General features: G+C 36.4%; 1 protein-coding gene across 2 annotated transcripts in view; it reads left to right on the plus strand.

Annotated features, from left to right (window-relative positions):
• TMEM184A (transmembrane protein 184A) overlaps positions 1 to 25706 on the plus strand; it is a 62248-nt gene that overhangs the window by 26596 nt on the left and 9946 nt on the right. The window contains exons 2-5 of one of the 2 annotated variants that reach the window (XM_053695003.1): positions 6249 to 6529; positions 18498 to 18663; positions 19956 to 20046; positions 20129 to 20204. In XM_053695003.1, the coding sequence (XP_053550978.1) occupies positions 6249 to 6529; positions 18498 to 18663; positions 19956 to 20046; positions 20129 to 20204 (614 nt within the window). The remainder of the gene's footprint in view (positions 1 to 6248; positions 6530 to 18497; positions 18664 to 19955; positions 20047 to 20128; positions 20205 to 25706) is intronic. The other variant, XM_053695004.1, reaches the window with a different exon arrangement.

A 25706-nucleotide genomic window follows, 5' to 3' on the forward strand; every position in this document is an offset into this window, starting at 1 on the left:
TATGTATGTATATATATATATATATATATATATATATATATATATATATATATATATATATATATATATATATATACAGGTGGCCCTCGGTTTACAACGGTTCAATTTGCACCGTTTCAGAATAACAACCTTTTTTTTTCAGTCATGTGACTGCTATTGAAAAGCATTGAGAAGCAGTGCATTGATTAAAATAGCCAGTAGGTGGAGCTGTCCGCTTGTGTTTAACCAGACCTGAGCTATCGAGCAGCTTGCAAAAGAACAAGATCTTCCTGTCTATAAATCAGTCCAGATTGAAATGCATAGAAAGAACTGTTTACAGAAAAATGCAAGTAAAGTCTGTGTTGTGTGATTATTTTATTAGGTTTATAATGCTATTTAGCAAATGTTTTTGTTCATTTAACTTAGTTTTATTATATATTCTGTGTTGTGTGATGATTTTATTAGGTTTATAATGCTGTTTAGCATTTAACATCTTCATTTCAATGCTTTAAAAATAATGTATTTGGTGTTACTTATGCCAATTTTAAGAGGGGCCTGGAACCTAACTCCCTCACTTCCCATTGATTTACATTATAAACTGGGTTTCAATTTACAACGGTTTCGATTTACAACCATTCCTTTTGGAACCCAACCCTGGCTTAATCTGAGGGCTACCTGTATGTATGTATGTATGTATGTATGTATATATATATATATATATATATATATATATATATATATATATATATATATATATATATATATATATATATATATATATATATATATATATAATATATATATAGTATATGCAAACAACAAATGTTGTGCAAAGGAGATTTTCAGGGACATTTCCAGGGACAAAAAAAAATCCAGGGACATACAACAAAATCCAGGGACTGTCCCTGGAAATCAGGGACTGTTGGCAACTATGGTCTTTCTTCACATGGAACTTTTGGACACTGCTACAGTAGCACATTTACTTTTCACTGAGACTTCTTGGCATTCATTTTAGGGTGTCCCACAGAATTAGGCTTGACAATAAAAAGATGTCAAGTTGCTCGAGGCATAATACAGGTAGCCCTCAGTTTACGCCGGGGTTAGGTTCCAGAAGGAATGGTTGTAAATCGAAACTGTTGTAAATTGAAACCCAGTTTATAATGTAAATCAAAGGGAAGTGAGGGCGATAGGTTCCAGGCCCCTCTCAACATTGTCATAAGTAACACCTAATATATTATTTTTTAAGCTTTGAAATGAAGACTTTAAATGCTAAACAGCATTATAAACCTAATAAAATAATCACACAACACAGAATATATAATTAAACTAAGTTAAATGAACAAAAACATTTGCTAAACAGCATTATAAACCTAATAAAATAATCACACAACACAGACTTCACTTGCATTTTTCTGCAAACAGTTCTTTCTATGCATTCCAATTTGGACTGTTTTATAGACAGGAAGATCTTGTTCCTTTGAAATCTACTCGATAGCTCAGGTCTGGTTAAACTGATTAATTTCATCTTGCTTGGCTTTGCTGCAACACAAGTGGACAGCTCCACCTACTGGCTATTTTAATAAATGCACTGCTTCTCAATGCTTTTCAATGGGAGTCACATGACTGGAAAAAAAGGTTGTTATTCTGAAACGGTGTAAATTGAACCGTTGTAAAACGAGGGCCACCTGTAATATATATTTTTTTTTTATTGAACCTCAGTGTCGGAAACATAAAGACAATTAAGTTAGGGGTTTCATAAAAACTTCAAATTTTTTTTTTTTTTTTTTTTTACAGGGAATCCCAAATCAAACAAGTTGATAATCACTGCATGTCTGTATAGAAATACTGAGAAAGGAATAAAGTCTGACATTCTAGTTTAAATACCACCTCACTAATTATAGAACAAGCTGCAGGTGGAAATAAAAAAGAATGTGATATTTACGTTACAGCTGGTTTCATCGTTCAATCTATGTCAAAGACTGGTTTAGTATTTTAAGAGCGGCTTAAACTATTTGCGCAGGACACACTTGTGCAGTTGTACAATTTGTTTGTTTTTTAGAAGAAAGTAAAATGACACATTTTTTGTTTACATTTCACAAAGTGTATTCAATTTTACAGTTTTTCTTTGCAGAGAGAAATGGATGATACAAAAAAAAGGCTGTTTATAAGGGCATGTTGCATAAGCCTTGTATAAAGATGGAGGGGGGCATAGCAACTAATCTATACATAGGGGTTTGCTGTATGTGTACAGTCTTAATGCAAGATAGCCTTTTATTAGTGCAGGTTGCAGGTCCATCTTATCTACACTGTACATCTATACTCAAAATCATTTATGCAGAGCAGCAGATGTATATTATTACTATGGCTTAGTACTGAGTTACCTTGGGGGGGGGGGGTTTGGGATAGGTCTGCCAGTGATGACAAATATGGCTGTGTTTTGCTCTTTTCAGAGCTGGATAGATTTGTGTAATAGTGCAAGTCACAAATATATGAATTTGCACAGATCCTTGTGGGTTGTACACTATTACACAAATACATCCATCTCTGAAAAGAGCTGCATTCTGTGACCCGGGATTATATTCACCATTTCTTTCTATAAGTGAATGTGGAATGCACACACACACAAATTCCGGCTCCTACATTTTACCTTGCTGGCTTAGTGATGGTACAGTGCACAGGATATGCATTAGATTGCTCTGTTAAAGGGACAGTCAACCCAAAATTTCAAATGGGTAATTTCTATAAACTTGCTAACAATTATTTTAAACTATAGTCCAATTTAGTAGCCTAAAGCGTTTCTAAGTATTAGTACTTTTGTCTCGTGTGGCTGTTTAAAATGTCAGTCTGCCCCCTTCCATATTTCGTCACCACTATCTTCATTGTGCAGCTCTAACAGTTCATTTTCGCTGGTACACACTCCCGTGTTTTGAGCATGCGCAGTGCGCCGATATCGCTGTAGGTAAATGAGAAGGGATTTAGAGTTCCTATTTAAAACCTCCCCCCTACAGCGTTATCGACGCACTGCGCATGCGCGTGACACAGGAGTGTGTACCGGCGAAAATGAGCTGTTAGAGCTGCACAATGAAGATAGTGGTGACGAAATATGGGAGGGGACAGACTGACATTTTAAACAGCCACACGAGACAAAAGTAAGTACTAATACTTAGAAACGTTTTAGGTTACTAAATTGGGCTATAGTTCAAAATAATAATCGTTAGCAAGTTTATAGGAATTACCTATTTGAAATTTTGGTTTGACTGTCCCTTTAATATAGTATTGGACGTAGAACGTTTGAAAATGACTAAGTGCAAGGCTGGCTACACAACACTAGTTAATATTTTATAGCAATTGGCCGTTGTCCCTCTGCGAACGTGTAACTTCTATGGCAATAAAGGAAATCCCAGGAGCTACAGTGTTGGAAAGAAGTGAGAACTACTAGCTGAAACCCTGTTTACACACGGATCATATTCCCAGTGTGACTGAAGCGATCTGTCCCAAACCTGTTAAACAACTATGCCCTATAGAAGGGTACAATTACCATGTAAAGACGCAAATTATCCCGGTGTTAAAGGGATTCTGATAAATACAAATGCATTGTTTCTTTATAAAGCACATCTGCTAATTGGGATTAGCTCGCCCACTTCTGTGATTGTTCTGATGTATTAATACACAGGATTCAAAATGCACTAGGAATTTAAAGGGACAGTCAACACCAGAATTTTTGTTGTTTAAAAAGAAAGATGATCCCTTTATTACCCATTCCCCAGTTTTGCATAACCAACACATTTATAATAATACACATTTTACCTCTGTAATTATCTTATATCTAAGCTTCTGCTGACTGCCCCCTTATTTCAGTTCTTTTGACAGACATGCAGTTTAGCCAATCAGTGCTCACTCCTAGGTCACTTTACGTGCATGAGCTCAATGTTATCTATATGAAACATGTGAACTAATGCCCTCTAGTGGTCAAAATGTATTCAGATTAGAGGCAGTCTTCATGGTCTAAGAAATTAGCATATGAACCTCCTAGGTTTAGCTTTCAACTAAGAATACCAAAAGAACAAAGTAAAATTGGTGATAAAAGTAAATTGGGAAGTTGTTTAAAATTGCATGCTCTATTTAAATCATGAAAAAAAAATTTGGACTTGACTGTCCCTTTAAAGTCACAATGATGGACTTGCTTTCTGGCACTGTTATTTGGCCTTTACCGATAACTGAACAATACAAAGGTTTTGTACACTGATTATTTGTTGTTGGCCAAATGGGCTGCCGTAGGGCTCGACAAAGCCAAGTGTCTGGGAGCCACTGGCTCTTAAAATTTTACCCCTAGCTCCTAACTTTTTGGGTTATTCTTCATATATCTATATACAAATACCATTGTCTTGCTCCTAAATATTCTTGCTGGCTCCTAAACTTTGAACAGATTTGTCCACCCTTGGGCTGCCGAATCAGTAATGTACACAATGTGGAATTTGAAGTCTCATTAAATTTAAATTGTTGTAGCAGAAATAAATAATGCTCTGAATGTGACTCGTAGCCCATTAAAGAGACAGCAATATATTTTTTAGTGTGTTCCTGTCATAATGTTACATGCATATTATCCAACTGTCCGAATTTACCTTAGGCAGTCCCTGTTTTTAGCCTCCTGTCTAGTGTTATCATTTTCCTTTTGAGTGTAAAAATCTGCCTTCAGGTGTGGGCATCAGACATGAGAACTTTACCGGTACATCTTTGCGTATTGTGGCATCCGAGTTTCCTGCACTTTACATTAGTACATCAGAATAAAATAATATATCTAATTTGGCGAACTGCCAAATGTGAATCTCCTGTAGTTTACTGATAAGATCAGATTATACAATTTTCAATATTTAGTGCATATTGTGGCAAATTTACATATTTTTGGGGGGAGGAGCAGAACCGAGTGGGTGGAGCTATGGGAACTCTTGGTGGGCGTGATCAGTAATTCTCTAACCTGTTTATTCGATTGCTCTGCTGTAAATGGTTTCTGGATTATTTTTAGACTGTAAGGGTCCAAAATACTCTGTTTAAACTAAAGTTTTACACCACAATGGGCACTGGTTTTCGTGACCACCACCCGTTGCTGTAAGCCCTTATATTTTTTTTTATTTTTTTTATTCTCTCTCTCACACTCACTCTCACACTCACTCTCTCTCCAATCAAAAGCCCTATAGACACTCAAGTTCTGCTTCTCTGGCTAAAACTAGTTGGTAATAGATTATAGTGCATCCTCATGTAAATCCATTGCAAATACAATACAAATGTGGTACTATTTACTGCAATGCTTTTCGTTATTTCAGGATCTATTTTTCTCACTATAAGTATTTATCAGGATATTAAACCCAGATTCTTTTTTCTTTCTCGATTCAGATAGAGCGTGCCATTTTACGCAACTTTATAATTTTCTCCTATCATCAATTTTTCTTCGTTCTCTTGGTATCTTTATTTAAAAAGGCTGGAATGTAAAGCTTACAAGCCGGCCCATGTTTAGTTCAGGACCCTGGGTAGCACTTGCTGATTGGTGGCTACATTTGGCCACCAATAAGCAAGTGCTACGCAGGTGCTTAACCAATTTGTTTCCTTTGTTGAAAAGCATACCTAGGCAGGCTCATGAGCAGCAATGCTCTGCTAATTGGTGGATACTTATATATGGCTCTTGTCATTGGCTCATCAATGTTCAGCTACAGAGAAACAAGTGCAATGATCAAAAACAGTGCATTTTCAATACATGGTTTGTAAGTATGTTGTGCATTTAAAGGACCACTCAATGCAGTTGAATTACATAATAAAAAAAAGACAATGATTTAGCACCTACTCTGAGTTTCAAATAAGCAGTAGATTTTTTTATTTCTGAAAAAAATATTTTTTCTGCCATTTTCCAGCCCCCTGTATCATGTGACAGACATCAGCCAATCACAGACTAGTATACGTATACCCTATGAGCTTGTGCACATGCTCAGTAGGAGCTTATTCCCCAGAAAGTGTGAATATAAAAAGACTGCAAAATGTGATCATGGAAGTAAATTGGAAAGTGTCTTAAAACTGTATGCTCTATCTGAATCCTTAAAGTTTTTATTTTGACTTGAGTGTCCCTTTAACTTCTTAGTTTCAGATGCATTTTTCTTCAGCTGTGTTTTTTTTTTTTTTTTTTTTTTAAACACCTCCCATATAGTTCTGTCTAATCTTTCGCTAAGCTTGTCAGAGTCTTGTGATCTCTTCATTTACCTTTGTCCCCTCTCTCTCTGCAGAGATGAACTATACAACAGAGATGAACTATACAACAGAGATGAACTATACAATGGCAGCTACGGATGAAAACGCAACATTTCCCAGCACAGATCACACACTGCTCCCATCAACATTTCCAAACTTCACAAACCTACATCCGTTGGACATTGGCAGCGAGCGTCAGTTGAGAGTTTCAGATAACTCCTCTGTAATCGCTGCACAAATTTTTCTTACTACTGCTGCTTGTAAAGGGATCTCTGGAGTTTTTGTATGGTCCGCTCTTCTGCTCACCTGTCACCAGGTAAGAAATTGCTCATCACTGTTAAAGGGACATAAAGCAAGTTGGGATAGAGACAAAATATAATATGTACTTTAATTACTTTACCTGCAAATTTATACTGCAGTGCCTCGCCATTAACCCTTTCTTTTAAGTTTCCGAATTGTACAGCTCTAACCCCCCCACACACAGTTCCTTCTATCGCGGTATCTATATCTACCTTTTACTTTTGGTAGAATGCAGAAGTATACATTCATTATCTGCTGGAGCATGCCTAGAAGCAAATAAGCTGCTGTGACATACAATGCCTGTGTTTCTGCAGCTAAACACTGATAAGGGGGGTGGATCAGACTACTCCAGACATCATCGCTATGTAACAAATTTTACTTTTTTTTTTTTTTTTTAAACTATTTTATTTATGCAAACTATTTTTATTTAATTAGCACTTTGCCATAAAACATGTTGAGATCTGTGCATATCGTAACTTTAATGACCATTAAATACAGTAGAACTGCATAATCAACAATTACATAATAAAAACACAATAGAATAACAATTTTAAAATGAGCAGTAGATTATTTTTTTCTGACAAATTTTAACATTTAGTACAATTTGTTAGCCCCCCTAAAAAGATAGATAATGCCTTTACTACCCATTCCCCAGCTTTGCACAACCAACATTGTTATATTAATAACATTTAAACCTCAAAATATCTGCCTGTTTCTAAGCTACTACAGATGGCCTCTTATGACATAATTTTTTATCTCCTTTTCACAACAGGAGACTGTTAATACATGTGTACCATATAGATAACATTGTGCTCTCTCCTGTGGAGTTGTGGCTGACACTGCACTAATTGGCTAAAATGCAAGTCAATGGATAATAAATACAAAGTCATGTGATCAGGGGGCTGTCAGAAGAGGCTTAGATACAAGCTAATCACAAAGGTAAAAGTGTATTTATATAACTGTGTTGGTTATACAAAACTGGAGAATGAGTAATAAAGGGATTATCTATCTTTTTAAACAAAACACATTTTGGAGTTGACTGTCCCTTTAAGTTGCATTGTGCCTCTTCTGAGCTCATATTACTATAAACATTGTATGACATCAAGTTAGATATGCCTTCCTGAAAAGACCACCTCCTTTGTATGACTGTGACAGGAAGTAATGGACACCACACAAATGAAGCTTAAAATAAAAGGTACAAATAGATTAAAATGATGAATAATACATATTGCAATGATTTCTATTAAGTATAAGCCACTGCTTGGTGTGTGTTTTTTTTATATACAACAATGAAACAGACTCATGTCCCTTTAAAGTGGTTACTGTCCTTTAAAAAAAAAAAAAAAAAAAAAAAAAGTAAATTTATAAATATTACAAAGTTTAAATTAGCATTTACATTCTTGTAGTCTTAGATTTATTTGTTTTATCAGCAGGCAGGGATGGGGAACCTTAGCCCTCCAGATGTTTCAGAACTACATTTCCCATGATGCTTAACTGGACTTCAGAATGCCTAGGTTCCCCATTCCTGGTTTACAGGTTACCAATTGCAACTAAATGTAAACAGAGAAAATATTGTTGTGTGATCCCCAGTATTTGTTCTTCCATCATTGGTATATTTTTAAAATTTGATGTTCAAGCAGATTGTATTACTATTATGCCCTGCTGTCTCACAGACACTGTTAGTGAGATAATATAATGTGAATATATATGGCTCCTAATTCTCAAAAATGACCACACTGTACCTTTTTTAACCCCTGAACTGATGAAAGTGAAAAGTCTTTAACCCCTTAAAGGCTACGTCGCTGGTCTTTCTATGGGGTTTGCACAATTGACCGCACTATTTCTGGTGACAAAAATGGAGGGTGAGGGTACAATAGCGGTCCCACACTATTCTAAAAAAGAAAACCCTAAATGACTGGCGACGTACATAAAGTTAGTTGATATTTAGGGAGGTTAAGTGCAATTAAGGGTGTAGGTGGTTAGACGGTTAAAGGGACATAAATCCCAAAACTTTTATTTCATGATTCAGAGTGTTTGCTTCTGTTGTCAAATTTATTTTGATCTCTTGGTATCCTTTGTTGAAAAGCAGGAAGGAGCATGCATATGACATGTGCAAGAACAGTACGTGGCAGCAGTGTTTCTTGTCATGCACTGATCCAGAAATTTCCATTTTATCCGTCTAGATATCTCTTCAACAAAGAAAAACATGATAACAAAGTAAATTTAATAATAGAAGTAAATTGAGAAAAAAACAAACATTTGTATGCTCTGTCAGATTCACAAAAGAAAAATTTTGTGTTCTGTGTCTGTTGCCATAACCAAGGTATTAACCACTTAACGACCACAACGTGCCCTGTACATTGCTGGTTTTTGGTTATGATAGAGGCAGGATCACGCTATTATACCCTTCCTACCTCCAGCTGGCCACCAGAAAGCAGCGTGACTGCGCTATTAAAAATGGAAGCCCCATAGAAAGACCAACAACGTTCCCTATACCCTTAAAGGGACAGTCTAGTCAAAATTAAACTTTGAAGATTCAGATAGGGCATGCAAAAAAACTTTCCAATTCACTTTTATCATCAACATTGCTTTGTTCTTTTACTATTCTTTGTTGAAATCTAAACCTAGGTAGGCTCATATGCTAATTTCTAAGCCTCCTCTTATCTCCATGCATTTGACAGTTTTTCGCAGCTAGTTTATGTCTGTGGAGTTACTTATGAGAGGGCACTGATTGGCTAAAATGCAATTCTGTCAAAAGATCTGAGATAAGCGGGCAGTCTGTAGAGGCTTAGATACAAGGTAATCACAGAGGTAAAAAGTATATTAATATAACTGTGTTGGTTATGCAAAACTAGGCAATGGGTAATAAAGGGATTATTTATCTTTTTGGACAATAACAATTCTGGAGTCCCTTTAAGTGGTTAAACCTGTAGGTTAGGAACGAAATGGTTGTTTTATACATTTAGATATGTTAGTGTATGTACATACTGTATCTCATACGGAAGTAGCAGTAATTGTAGATGAGATCACTGAATTCTTATCTTATCATAAACTTTTAAAGATACCTAAGTTATGGAAATTCTAATTTTCCTACTATAATTGCTCCATTTATCCCTATTATTGATTTCATGTGATTCATTACTTTCAATAAAAGTATCTGAAATGAGCAAATGATTCATCTCCTGTTATGTGTCTCACACCATTGTTTATTTCCTTGCTGTTAATACCATAAATGCTTAAAGGGTCATAAAACTTTGAGATTGTAAAATAAAATGTTTTTAATATTTAAAGGTACAATGTTGTTAAAAAATGTAATTCTCTAATTTTGTTACCATGTGCAATTTTAGCACTACCAATCCTGCAAGTCTGTGTTTAACTCTTGCAGAGAGGTTAAACACATAGCTAAATTACTGCTTGAGAGCCACTGAAGTGGCTGGTCCAGGGCAGACACAGTCTAGTCATTGAGCCAATAAGCAGTGGCAGTTGCACGACGTGCAGGGTTGGCAGTAGTAAAATAACAATGTCTAATGAATCAGAGCATGCAATTATTTTGTATTACAATGTCCTTGTAGTTATGTTTAATTGTAACATAGTAGATAAGGTTGAAAAAAGACCGAAGTTCATCTAGTTCAACCTATACAAATCTAAAAAGCTCCAGTTAAAGGGACACTGAACCCAAAAAATGTGTTTTGTTATTCAGATAGAGAATGCAATTTTAAGCAACTTTCTAATATACTCATATTATCAATGTTTCTTCGTTCTCTTCCTAGTTCTATATAAAAAAGAAGGCATCTAAGCTTTTTTCTTGGTTCAGAACTCTGGACAGCAGTTTTTGATTGGTGGATTAATTTATCCACCAATCAGCAAGGACAACCTAGGTTTTCACCAAAAATGGGCCGGCATCTAAACTTGCATTCTTGCATTTCAAATAAAGATACCAAGAGAATAAAGAACATTTGATAATAGGAGTAAATTAGAAAGTTGCTTAAAATGTCATGCTCTATCTGAATCATAAATGAAAAAAATTAGGTAAAGTGTCCCTTTAAGCTTAAATAACCCACTAAAAGGTGACCCATTTAATACTAGCAATCATATCTATGAATTTTGTTTATAGACAGAAATGTATCCAAACAATTTTTAAATGTATCTAGGGTATTGGCATTCACTACCTCCTTTGGTAATGAGTTCCACAATTTTATTTCTCTTACAGTGAAAAAACATTTCTGTTGCAGGAGATTAAATCTCCTTTCCTCCAACCTTAAATTGTGACCTCTTGTCACAATCAATTTTCTTGGAATAAACAGAGCTTCTGCCATCTCTGTATATGGGCCTTGAATATAGTTATATAAAGTAATCATGTCGCCTCTCAAGCGTCTTTTTTCTAAAGAAAACAGACCCAGTTTGGCTAGACTCTCCTCATAGGTTACATTCTCCAATCCTCTTATTAGCTTTGTGGCCATTCTCTGAACTTTTTCTAGTTCTGCAATATCTTTTTTTGCGATCGGTCCCCAGAACTGCACTCCATATTCAAGGTGAGGTCTTACCAGGGCTTTATATTGTGACAGAATTATGCTTTCCTCCCTTGAATCAATGCCTCTTTTAATACATGCTAGTATCTTATTAGCCTTGAAGCTTCTGCCCTGCATTGTGCACCCATCTTTAGCTTGTTATCTATTACTACCCCCAAATCCCTTTCCTCTTGTGTTTGGCTAAGTCTGGTCCTATTTAAATAATACGCTGCCTGCTTATGTTTACTTCCAAAATGTAGAACCTTGCATTTTCCCGTATTCAATCTAATTTTCTATTTACCTGCCCATACTTCTAATTTTTGCAGGTCCTTTTGTAACAAAAGTTCATCCTGTTCTGACCTAATGACCTTACTTAAGTTAGTATCATCTGCAAAAATAGAGATGTCACTATTTAATCCTTGCTCCAAGTCATTTATAAAAATATTAAAAAGAACAGGGCCCAGTAATGATCCCTGGGGGACTCCACTGATTACCTTTGTGCAATCTGAGTATGATCCATTTACTACTACTCGTTGCTCCCTATCTTTTATCCAGTTATTTATCCATGAGCTAACATTTTCAGCTATTCCCAGTCCCTTAATTGTGTTCATTAATCTCTCATGTAGCACTGTATCAAATGCCTTTGCAAAATCTAAGTATATCACATCATCTGATTTCCCTTTATCTATATTTTTACTTACTTCCTCATAGAATCTAATTAGATTAGTTTGACATGATCTATTTCTCCTAAAACCATGTTGATTAGAACTCATAATCTTGTTTACACTAATATGCTCATCAATATAATCCTTTATAATCCCTTCAAATATCTTCCCCACTATTGATGTCAGACTAACTGGTCTATAGCTTCCTGGATCATCCCTGCTTCCCTTTTTGAAGAGTGGCACCACATCAGCTTTACACCAATCCTTGGGTACCATGCCTGAGGATAATGAGTCTTGAAAAATTAAGAGTAGGGGTTTGTCTATAACAGTGCTAAATTCTCGTAACACCCTTGGGTGTATTCCATCTGGGCCTGGAGTTTTATTTACCTTAATATTATCCAATTTGTTCCTGATAACTTCTATACATAAACCAATTAATGGTATGGGCTGGCATGTTCTATATTGTTCCAAAGTGTCATCAAATGGTTCCTCTCTTGTGTATACTGAAGAAAATAACTGGTTTAGTACATCAGCCTTCTCCCTGTCACTGTTAATCATGCTACCCTCCGCGCATTTTAATGTACCTATATTGTCTTTCTTAGATTTTTTGCTCTTTATGTAATTAAATAATTTTTTAGGGTTAGACTTAGAATCCTTTGCAATTAATTTTTCATTTTCAATTTTGGCTAATTTGATTGATTTTTTGCATGCTTTGTTACATTCCTTATAAATATGGAATTTTGAGTATGTACTATTTTCTTTGAATAATTTAAATGCCCTACGTTTTTTTCCTAATTTCTCTTAACACATTTATATTCAGCCACATTGGCTTGGATTTTTTTATTTTTATAACCATATGGTATTTGTTGATATGTATATTTATTTAACAAAGTTTGAAATGTTATCCATTTATCCTCTGTATGTTTATTAGAGAATAATTTGTCCCAATTTATGTTATTTAATGATTTTTTTAAATCGTTGAATTTAGCTTTCTTAAAATTAAGTCTTGGTTAAACCTTTAAGACACTGCTTAAGAAAAGAGATTTCAAATGTGGCCATGTTATGATCACTGTTACCCAAATGTTCTTGCAATTGTGTAGTAAAAAAATGATTTATTATTATTTATATATTTATTTTGTCTACTTTTTCCTGTAATTTAAAGGGACAGTCTTATTGAAAATGATTAATGTTTAAAAAGATAATAGTTATGTAAAACCGGAAATGGATAATACAACGAACTCTGTTTTATTAATATACTTTTTACCTCTATGATTACCTGTTTAAAGGGACAGACTACTCCAAAATGTGTATTGTTTAAAAAGATAGATAATCCCTTTATTACCCATTCCTCAGTTTTGCACAGTAAACTTGGTTATTTTAATATACTTTTTACCCCTGTGATTACTTTTTTTTATCTAAACCTCTTGACAGCCTCCTGTTCAAATGTATTATCTATTGACTTGCATTTTAGCCAATTACTCATAAAAAAAAACTCCATGGGATAGAGCACAATGTTATCTATATGGCCCACATGAACTAGCAGTCTCCTGTTTTGAAGAGCAAATACAAATGCATGTGATATGAGGCTGTGTGTAGTGGCTTAGAAACATTCAGAAATTTAAAGGTTTCAATGTTATAAAGTATATTAATATAACATTGTTGGTTGTGTTGACTGTCCCTTTAAGTCCCTGTGGACTTCCCCTTATCTCCATGGTATATATGTGTGTGTGTATGTATGTATGTATGTATGTATGTATATATATATATATTCTTCAACAAACTACAAGAGGAGAACAAGGACCATCAAACATTTCCTAAGGCCCTGTATAGATAGGGAATCAAGCACTCTTTTTATAAAAATAGCTCAAAAGTGTAGCTAAATTAAACAAATGGAATGAATCTCTGACCAGTACAATCACAGAGAACAAAAAATAATTTATTAATAGTACAGAAAGAAGTAAATCCTAACTGTCCAAACATAGCAATAGGCCAGTTGTGTGCTGGCCTCGGGTATATGTTAGCAACACAAAGTGAAGTATGTTGAACAAACAATATAGTACATGTGGCCAATTAAAACCCTGAAGATGTGCACATCCTAATCATAATATTGGCAAAAATACAATCCAAAGACACCTAGTACACTGCTACACCCAAGCTGTACACGGTACCCAAGTCAATACAAGGGATAATTACCGGACAGGTACATTTTTAGGGATTTAAGTAGTGATAGGTGCTTTGTAAAGATTGCAGGAACAACAATAATGGCAGTATAGCAACAATTACAAAGAATTATATACAAGTATGAAGAATAGCTATTGCAATGGTTATTAGCAATAAGATAGATAGTGAGTTACATGCAAGTATGAAGAATAACTATTGCAATGGTTATTAGCAATAAGATAGATAGTGAGTTACATACAAGTATGAAGAATAACTATTGCAATGGTTATTAGCAATAAGATAAATAGTGAGTTACATACAAGTATGAAGAATAACTATTGCAATGGTTATTAGCATTAAGATAGATAGTGGAACATAGTAATACATCCTCCATAATGAATTGCCTCAGTACATCAGTTACATAGAGACACAGCAGTTTACATAGAGATGCCTGCATATATTGAGATAAAATTCTCACAAGAGTGTATTGCTGAAGAAAACAACCAAATCACACCAGGATGATTTTCCACACATAGCGGTATTGTTTTCAGCCAAACTTAGCATAAGTCCAAGGTATGCAAAATGGGATAAGTGCTGCCAAAGCTGCATGCGTGTTAGTAAAGCATAGTACTTCTTATTGCTGAAGATATTGTGTGAAAACAGCAAACAAGCCAAATGAGCAGTGGGAGTCAGTCCAGGCTAACCCCCCATATTGCATGTGAAAGCAGCTATATTCCTATGTTAAGCCGTAAGCATGCACTTATCTGATTCTGGAGGTGTCCACAATTGAGGTCCGCTGTTTGTTACCGGTTGCCTCCTGAAATACTGCCTTGTAATTGAGTCCCATGAAACAGTTTGCTGAGCCAGTTGAATGCTACACGCTGAGACTGCAGCGTGGTAGGACTGCGTGCTTACTTCCTGGTTGGTCACATGTGCGTCCGTGATCCAATGCCATATATATATGTATGTATGTATATGTGTGTGTGTGTGTATATATATATATATATATATATATATATATTATTATTTTTTTTACAGTATTGCATTTTAGCCAGTTGGTGCTGATTCTTGTGCAACCATTATCATTCTCCACGAGTTATGAGCACAATGTTATCTATATGGCAGATATGAACTAGCACGGTCTGACTGTAGTGCAAGCACTGAGATAAGGGGTGGCCTACAGAGGCTTAGAAACAGGCAATCTTAGAGGTTATAAAGCATATTAATATAACAATGTTGATTGGGTAAGTTGTTATCTATCTTATTAAACAATAAAAAAAATCAAGTAGACAGTCCCTATAATTATGAAAATTGGGGTTTTTCCCGATTCTGAGAATTGTAAGTGCACACCACAGACTTCACAAGCCTACCTATGAAGCTTGTCCCTAACTAGCCTCAGCAGATATGATAAGGTACTGCAATACAATACCAGTTTTTTTTTTTTTTTTTTTTTTTTTACAAAATCATAGTGGCTAATCTGGATTGGCTCCTCTAGAATGGCAAAAATGCCATTAAATAAAGTAGAATTGCATAATCAACAAACGCATAATAAAAAGACAATGCCCACGATAGAACGCTATTTTATCAATGAGTTGATGTGTTGGCTATCTGGCATAATGCTAATTGGCCCACTCATCTAAAAAGGTGGAAACGTTGCCTCATTGAAAAAATAGCTTTCTGCCGCGGGCTGCCTGAGGCGCTCAGTGCGGCATAAGCTGCAATAAATAAAAAGGTACTTTCAGCTTAAAGACAGAAAGTCCCCTCTATGTGTAGCCCTGGTAAATCCTAGCATTTAAAAAACACTAGGATTTACCATCACTTTAAAGGGACATAAAACAGGTTGAGATCTGTACATATCCTAAAAAGAGCTAATTCATTAAAAATAGATTGCATAAAAAACTTTTGGCAAGTATATTAAAATAATTTTCAAAAATAAGCAAAATGAATTACATAGCTAAGCTGCCTGGAGCGGTCTGCTCCCCCGCCGCTTATCAGTGTTTAGACACAGGCATTTTATTTCAACTGAGTTCACAGCTTCTAGGCATGCTCCAGCAGATAATCCCTATGCACTTTTGCATTCTACTAAAACAACAATAGATATAGATACAGCCATAGAAGGAAATGTGTAGGGGGGGGGAGTTAGAGCTTTACAATTCAGAGACTAAAAAGAAAGGGTTAATGGCGAGGCACTGCAGTATAAATTTGATAGTAAAGTACATATTATTATATTTTGTCTCTATCCCAACTTGTTTTATGTCCCTTTAAAGGGATTTAGTATAAATTAAATTGAAACTAATACAGCAGTAACAGTTTGAAGAGAGAATAAGATAGAAAAATAAACTTTAATTTGCTAGTGATAAAAGGCGTTAATTGGACAAGTAAAAATACAGTACATAAAGGGTTTTGTTTATTTTTAAATGCTTTATAAATATAATAGAAAGCCCCTATGTAATGGCCTCCAGTTAATTACAGCTCTCGACAAGGTGGGGAATGTCATGCATTTGTTTGTGTGCAGAGATGTTACACAGTGAACTATTTTATAGGATTTTCTCTAGGGTGGAGGAGTTTATTCATCATATTGTACACATTCTGCATACGCCTAGGTATACTCTGGCTGTTATGGGCCCCCTCCAGCTTTTGGGCCCTGGTGCCACTGCACCTGCCATACCAATGGTAGTTCCGCCCCTGACATGAATACGTCATTTTGTCTATCGTTGTATACAATCATTGTGCCACTTGTCCTCTCTGCCCCGTTCTTTAAAGGGATATTAAACAGTGCTCCTTTGGTAAAAACAAATATGTTAATTCAAAGTAAACATAAAAAGGAACAGATTGTGTAAAAATCAGCAAATAATTTACTTGATTGATTGGAAAATGATCACTTCTCAGTGTAGCATTTTGAAAACCTAAGTTTTTTTTACTCTGTCAGTTCTGGACATAAGCGAATCTGACTCCCTCTTTAATATATTCATTAGCCTAGTTTGATGACAGCAGGCTAAGATAAAACTTCCTGCAGAGGCCCCTCCTCCATTGTAGGGCTCTGACAGGAAGTAAAAGTCACTGCACAAATGTAATGTAATAAAAGCTAAAATGAATTTAAATAGATGAATAATACATATTGCAATATTTTCTATTAAGTATAAGCAACTGTTTAGTGCTTTTTTTTTCTTAGTACAACAATGAATGAAAGTAACTGACTATTTTAACATCCCTTTAAAGGAACAATCTTATGCTATGTTTAAGTGTGTGTTTTTTTTTTCCAAGACTTACTTTGGCTAAATATGTTTTGGCAAACGGGTTACATAAATGAGGTCACTCGGCTGCAAACATTGCAGCGCCTGCCCAGGAAAATGCCAATAATTGGCAGATATGTGCAACTGCTGGTTGATGAGCCATCAAGGAATGGCAGAGGGATAACCTGTTGATCACTAGCCGTGTCTTATTGAGGGCTACATCACTTTACCTATGTGTTTAATCCCTCTGTGTGGAGTCGATCACAGTATCAAATGATTTATCTAAACAATCCCTAAGACTTTAATGGGGAATTCTGAAGAAAAATCATTAGATACATGATTGTGACCAAGCCCGTAGTTATCTAGGGTCAGTCATCCCATAATCGCATTTGTTAATGAGTTAGCCACAGCGCATACAGTGCTTTAGGACTTGCCTTTAATGTACTGCAAGGGTCATTTCCATCATCAGCAACTATCTGTGCTCATAATGCATGTCAATATGTATTATGATTGTAAATAAACAGGAGCCTTGCCCAGCAGACAGCACTTTTTTTAACCCCCTAATAACAGCTGAAGTACCCCTTTTTTTTTACTTTTAAGGGGTTACATTGCATGGGTCTCATCAATAGCGACAAGATTGCGCAATTTCCAAAATACCACAGGGAGTGAGGCATGTAGTACTATCACGTTCTCTCCGTTGTTTGTGAGACTTGTGCTATTACACTGTTTAAAACACCTTAGGGCACGCAACATATGGGGTATATACAGGGGTAGACAAATCCTGTTAAAAATTTAAGAGCCATTAAAAATATTTAGGAGCCAGATAAACTTTTAGGAGTCCAGTGGTATTTGTATATAGATATATAAAGAGTAACTAAAATAAGTTAGCAGCCAGTGGTAAAATTATAGGAGCCAGTGGCGCCCAGACTCTTGGGTTTGTTTAGCCCTGGTACATCCATGCCATTAAGGGGTAAAATATAGTTTACATAGGAGGATATTTATTTTAAGGCTTTTGTAAGCTCTTTGTACTGTGCACACCTAAAGAGGACATGAGGTGTATCCAGCACACGTGCTTTCCTGTAGCTGGTACATCTAATTACTGCACAATAGGACTTGGTTTATTACTCATTACCGCGGTCACACAGAGATATCTCCATCTGCCACAGACCTAAATGATATTTGATTAAGCAAGTGAACTTTGTCCTCTTTATTACTAACAGTCTGATTCCTCTCCCTTCACTCCGTCCCATATATATTGATTGCTCAACATTTCTCAAGTGCATTGCAACTGGTAACAATGAAAACTAGACTTGTTGGATCATTTCCAACTGATAAATCATATGCTTCTGTCTTGTAACTATCTTATACTTAAATCACTTATAATGTTCATAAACTGTTTTTTGTTTGTTACATTATAGATCTATCTTCATCTGAGAAATTACACTGTCCCCAACGAGCAGCGCTATATTATCCGCATCCTGTTTATTGTTCCAATATATTCATTTGACTCCTGGCTTAGTTTGTTACTCATTGGCAATGATCAGTACTATGTGTATTTTGACTCTGTCAGAGACTGCTATGAAGGTGAGCCCAAGTGTCAAGTTTTTTGTGTCAGTCTATCAATCATTTATCTATCAATTATCTATCTATGTCTTCTATCTATCTATCTATCTATCTTTTATCTATCAACTAATGTGTGTGTAGTACTGCAGGCATGTAAACCCTGTTTTCAGGTGTTTCTAACTTTGCATTGCAGGAACATATTTCATTAAAATTTGGCAGTTTTGTGTTGCACACAGTGGCTGGAAATAATACAAATGTAAAATAAATTGGTTAAGTGGTTAAAGGGACAGTCAACACCAAAATTGTTCTTGTTTAAAAAGATAGATAACACCTTTACTACCCATTCCCCAGCTTTGTACAACCAACATTGTTATATTAATATACTTAATAACATGTAAACCTCTAAATGTCTGCCTGTTTCTAAGCCACTACAGTCAGCCTCTATCCACATGCTTTTTTATTTGCTTTTCACAACTAGATACTGCTAGTTAATGTGGGCTATATAGATAACATTGTGCTCTCTCCTGTGGAGTTGTGGCTGACTGCACTAATTGGCTAAAATGCAAGTTAGTATATAATAGTCATGTGATCAGGGGCTGTCAAAAGAGGCTTAGATACAAGGTAATCACAGAGGTAAAAAGTATATTAATATAACCATGTAGGCTGTGCAAAACTGTGGAATGGGTAATAAAGGGATTATCTATATTTTTAAACAATAAAAATGTTGGAGTTGACTGTCCCTTTAAAGGACCAGTCAACACAGTATATTTGCATAATCAACAAATGCAAGATAACAAAACAATGCAATAGCACTTAGTTTGAATTTCAAATGAGTAGTCTATTTTTTTTCTAAAAATGTCAGTTATGTCTATTTCCACTCCCCCTGTAGCATGTGACAGCCATCAGCCAATCACAAATGTATACACGTTTATTCTGTGAATTCTTGCACATGCTCAGTAGGAGCTGGTGACTCAGAAAGTTTAAATATAAAAAGACTGTGCACATTTTGTTAATGGAAGTAAATTGGAAAGTTGTTTAAAATGTCTGCTCTATCTGAATCATGAAAGTTTTTAATTTTGACCTGAGTGTCCCTTTAAGTATTCTAGGTGTTAAGTGCTGAAAAAGCTACTTTTACATTTACTAGCATTACCCTCTGATAACCTGAAGCTATCTCAGGAGGACATGAGGTCCTATAGTCTGTGTTACATTGAGCTACAAACTTGGGAAACTGTGATTGTTTGTCTATTTTTTGTTTTTGTTTTTTATATTTACTAGAATCTAATGACTTTCCTTTGTGTCTGTTTATACGTCAGCTTTTGTCATATATAGTTTCCTCAGTCTTTGCTTTGAATACCTTGGTGGAGAGAGTGCGATAATGACAGAGATCCGAGGGAAGCCCATAAGGTCAGAACATAAATATATTTAATTAATAACTGATATTTGCCCACATCAAGTCTTTCCTAAACGTGTGTTTAATTCATCTCAGGTCTAGCTGCTTTTATGGAACTTGCTGTCTGCAGGGAATATCTTACTCTATTGGTTTTCTACGGTTCTGCAAACAGGTGAGTGCAGCCGCCATATTTTAATTTTATTGAGTAAATAAATTTTACAATTTCTAGGATAAATATTTATTAATTTATAATATAACACAAGTTTCACCTAAAATTTTGTAGAAATGTTGTCTTATCTGCAGCTCTTTATAACTAGTGTTTGACATCTTAAATGACCAAGACCAAGTTAGAGTCACTTAACTATGACAAACCTAGCTCGGTAGCTTATTTTATGTCTTAATATTTTATTAAAGGGACAGTATACACCAATTTTCATATAACTGCATGTAATAGACACTACTATAAAAAATAAGATGCACAGATACTGCTCTAAAAATCCAGTGTAAAACCTTTTAAAAACATATTTAGAAGTAGACATGTGCGATTTCATTTCGTTCCAAATCTAAATTTCGGACAAATTCACTAAATTCGGAGATTCGAATCCATTCGAATTTCAAAATTAACCTAGCAACGAAACTAAACTAATCCGAATGGCCATGGACTAATCACAATTCAGCATACCAATTGAATTTAGTGAGATAGAACAGTGAAATAATTCCGTTTTGTGTAAGTTGGAACCATCTAAATCAACATCACACATACCGAACTTCAGAATCAATCCAAAACTAATACATCCGAATGCATTTGAATCCGAAACAAATACATTTGAATGTATCCGAATCGATCCGAAAACGAAATTAAAAAAAATCAGAATCAGTCAAACAAATTTTTCCAATGTGCACATGTCTACTTAGAAGCTCCCCGTTTAGCAATGTTGATGAGGTTAGGCTGGGACATCCATTGAAAGGGGCTGGGAGCAGACCCTCCTGTACATATGAAAAGACCCATTACACAAACAATAGCAGCACAAATCTGTAGACCTGGATCTACATCTGATACTTTGAAGCTTGGCTAAGTGTCTGAAAATCAGCACAATGATATTAAAAACAAGCAAAACTATACATTGCAACAAAACTATATAAATGGAACTACAAAACATTTATGGAAATGTGTATATATAATCTCTTATGTGTAGAGAAAGCACTCAATGGATTTCATATCGATGCAAAAATAACTTTTATTCCAAAGTCATAACGTTTCGGGTACCGGACCGGTCTCTTTGTCAAATGATACACACGAGAAAATCCCTTACCAAACCCCTTCTTATATACCTATAACATATTAGCAAATAACGCCAATAAACCAATAATACTTAGCCCCAAGTGAAACCATGCTGGTTTCGCGTGCACCGCTGCAAGCCCAAGAGACGTAGTGACATCATCATGGCGCAACACACCAGATACGTCAGCACGCCCTGGGAGTGGGCGGTGTCGTGAGTGACAGCTGTCACATACATCCTATAGCCTATAGGCCTATACAAATATAGATATCGATAAGCGTATTTGAGAACAAAAAGGCTCACATAGTGTACATAATAAGGGGCTAGTACACGAAAATAAAAACATATCATATATATACATAGCGCATTGGACACGTTTCATCATCAGCCTATACTGGTATATAAATACATGAAAGACTATAGTACTGTATCATGTCTGATGAGTATGGTAGAAAACATCAGAGAACGTAGTAAGAGTTCATCAATATGTATAATGAGTGACTCTTCAGGAGATAACTTATAATATAATATAGTCCACGCCTGGACAAAATCATTAGGTTCATATAAGTCCCATCTTCAGAGACTAGTGGTAGAAGGGACTGAAATCCAAGTGGATGTTAAGGCCCTTTGGCATTATAGTATCCAAAGTGTAGATCCATTGGGTTTATCTCCTCAATAAAGCTTTAGCCCCGTCACCCCCTCTGGACATAGGTGGTATATGATCTATTTGTATTGTTTTCAGACTTGCAGCACTGTGTTTCTTTAGACAAAAATGTCTGGCTACAGTTGCTCAGTCGCCTTAAACAATGGCTTCCCTGATCGCACACCTGTGATTGGCCATACGGTCTCTGAACGATGTTACTATTTTCCCGACGTAAAACAGGGAGCACGGGCAAATGAGGATATAGATGACATGGTCACTCGTACATGTCAATCGATGGTTGATCTTATATCTCTGGTTCGTATGAGGGTGCTGGAATGAGGAACCTCTCAACATGCTATTGCATGTAACACAGTTGCCGCATTGAAAGCAGCCTTTCTTGCTTGACTGTAGCAATGTAGACTTACGTTAGCAGTTCACTGGATCGGATTCCACCAGAATATCTCTTAGGTTACGTGCTCTTCGATATGCCATCCTAGGGGGTTCCGTATGTTGAAATGGTAGGGACTTCTCCACTTTCACCAAATCCCAATGTCTCCTCATTAAAGAATTGAGTATCCCATCAGAGCAGTATCGAATGTTGTAACGAAGTTCATCAGATCCAATTCTTGTGGCTTTACAGTTGTAGAGATTAATTCGTCCTGTGTGTTCCATCATTTTTTTTCTTATTCTCAGTCACCAAACTGCCATCATAGCCTATCTTTGAGTTTCTCTCCCATCATGTCCAGTTGTAAACTTATTATAGAGTTCTCTGTGTTGTTTCTTATGACTCTGGTGAGTTGAGATGTGACTACCCCCTTCTTCTGATGATATGAATGGCAACTATGTGCCTCTAAAATCAAATTCCTATCCGTAGGTTTGGTATTACTTGGGTGAACAATCTGAATAAACTTGAATCCCCTATAAAATTTAAACTTGAATTCTCCCTAGAGTCTATAGATCTCAATATCTTTAAAGTAAGGGAAGGCGACTACTGTAGGTTTGGCACATCATTGTATACCAAACCTACGGATAGGAATTCGCTTTCGGAGGCACATAGTTGCCATCCATATCATCAGAAGAAGGGGGTAGTCACATCTCAACTCACCAGAGTCATAAGAAATGATACAGATAACTCTATAATGAGTGTACAACTGGACATGATGGGGAGAAACTCATAAAGAGAGGCTATGATGGCAGTTTGGTGACTGAGACCAAGAAAAGAGTGCTGGAACACACACAGGATGAATTCATCACTACAACTGTAAAGCCACAAGGATCGGATGAACTTCGTGACAACATTCGATACTGCCTATGGGATACTCAATTCCTCAATGAGGAGACGTTGGGATTTGGTGAAAGTGGAGAAGTCCCTACCTTTTCAACATACGGAACCCCCTAGGATGGCATATCGAAGAGCACGTAACCTAAGAGATATTCTGGTGGAATCCGATCCAGTGAACTGCTACTGTAAGTCTACATGGCTACAGTCAAGCAAGAAAGGCTGCTTTCAATTCTGCAACTGTGTTACATGCAATAGCATGTTGAGGGGTTCCTCATTCCAGCACCCTCATACGAACCAGAGATATAAGATCAATCATCGATTTGATATGTACGAGTAACCATGTCATCTATATCCTCATTTGCCAGTGCTCCCTGTTTTACATCGGGAAAACAGTAACATCGTTCAGAGACCGTATGGCCAATCACAGGTGTGCGAGCAGGGAAGCCATTGTTAAAGGTGACTCTGAGCAACCTGTAGTCAGACATTTTTGTCAAAAGAAACACAGTGCTGCAAGTCTGAAAACGATACTAATAGAACATATACCACCTATGTCCAGAGGGGGTGACTGGGATAAAACTTTATTGAGGAGAAAAACCAAATGGATCTACACTTTAGATACTATAATGCCAAAGGGCCTTAACATCCACTTGGATTTCAGTCCCTTCTACCACTAGTCTCTGAAGATGGTCTTATATGAACCTAATGATTTTGTCCAGGCACGGACTATATTATAAGTTATCTGCTGAAGAGTAACTCCATTATACATATTGATGAACTCTCACTATGTTCTCTGATGTTTTCTACCATACTCATCAGACATGATGCAGTACTATAGTCTTTCATGTATTTATATACCAGTATAGGCTGATGATGAAACGTGTCCAATCTGCTATGTATATATGATATGTTTTTGTTTTTGTGTACTAGCCCCTTATGTGCACTATGTGAGCCTTCTTGTTCTCAAATACGCTTATCGATATATTGATATTTGTATAAGCCTATGGGCTATAGGATGTATGTGACAGCTGTCACTCACGACACCGCCCACTCCCAGGGCGTGCTGACGTATCTGGTGCATTGCACCGTGATGACGTCACTACGTCTTTTGGGCTTGCGGTGGTGCACGCAAAACCAGCATTGTTTCACTTGGGGCGAGGTATTATTGGTTTATTGGTGTTATTTACTAATATGTTATAGGTATATAAGGTGGGGTTTGGTGAGGGACGGTATGCTTACTGTTTTCTCAAGTGTATCATTTGATAAAGGGACCAGTCCAGTACCCGAAACATTATGACTTTGGAATAAAAGTTATTTTTGCATCGATACGAAGTCCATTGAGTGCTTTCTCTACACATAAGCTGGATTTAACGTCTGTTAGCACCGTGGCAATATACACACTCACTCACCGGCCACTTTATTAGGTGCACCTATTCAATTTCTTGGTAACACAAATTGCTAATCAGCCAATCACATGGCAGCAACTCAATGCATTTAGGCATCTAAACGTGGTGAAGACGAATTGCTGAAGTTCAAACCAATCATCAAAATGGGGAAGAAAGGGGATTTACGTGGCTTTGAACTTAGCATGGTTGTTGGTGCCAGACAGGCTGGTCTGAGTATTTAAAAAACTGCTGATCTACTGGGATTTTAACGCACAACCATCTCTAGGGTTTACAGAGAATGGTCAGAAAAAGAGAAAATATCCAGTGAGCGGCAGTTGTGTGGACAACAATGCCTTGTGGATGTCAGAGGTCAGAGGAGAATGGGCAGACTGGTTTGAGATGATAGAAAGGCAACAGTAACTCAAATAACCACTCGTTACAACCTTTATGACTACAGTGTACCCATCTTCTGGTGGCTACTTCCAGCAGGATAATGCACCATGTCACAAAGCTCAAATCATCTCAAACTGATTTCTTGAACATGACAATGAGTTCACTGTACTCCAATGGCCTCCACAGCCACCAGATCTCAATCCAATAGAGCACATCTTTGGGATGTGGTACAACGAGAGATTTGCATCATGGATGTGCAGCCGAAAAATCTGCAGCAAGTGCGTGATGTTATGATGTCAATATGAACCAAGAACTCTGAGGAATGTTTCCAGAAATAATTAAGGCAGTTCTGAAGGCAAAAGGAGGTCCAACCCAGAACTAGCAGAGAGGTGCAGCAGATACAGATCAACGGGAAAGGTGGATCACAGTGTGTGTGTATGTGTGTGTGTATATAATCCAGAGAAAGTGCATTCGCTTAGATGATTAGTCAGCCACCGGGGTGCAATCTGTAACAAAATACACAATAGAAGCAGAGACATAGACACAGCACTCATCGGATTTCAGATAAAGTTAAAACATCACCTTTATTTCATCACCATTTCAGCCAGACGTTTCAGTACCTCTATTGACACCTTTTTCAATGTCTATTCTGACAAGGATGGCAGTGTACCAAACATATAATAGTATATATGTG

The sequence above is a fragment of the Bombina bombina genome, chromosome 11 (assembly GCF_027579735.1).
Source record: "Bombina bombina isolate aBomBom1 chromosome 11, aBomBom1.pri, whole genome shotgun sequence".
NCBI lineage: Eukaryota > Metazoa > Chordata > Amphibia > Anura > Bombinatoridae > Bombina > Bombina bombina.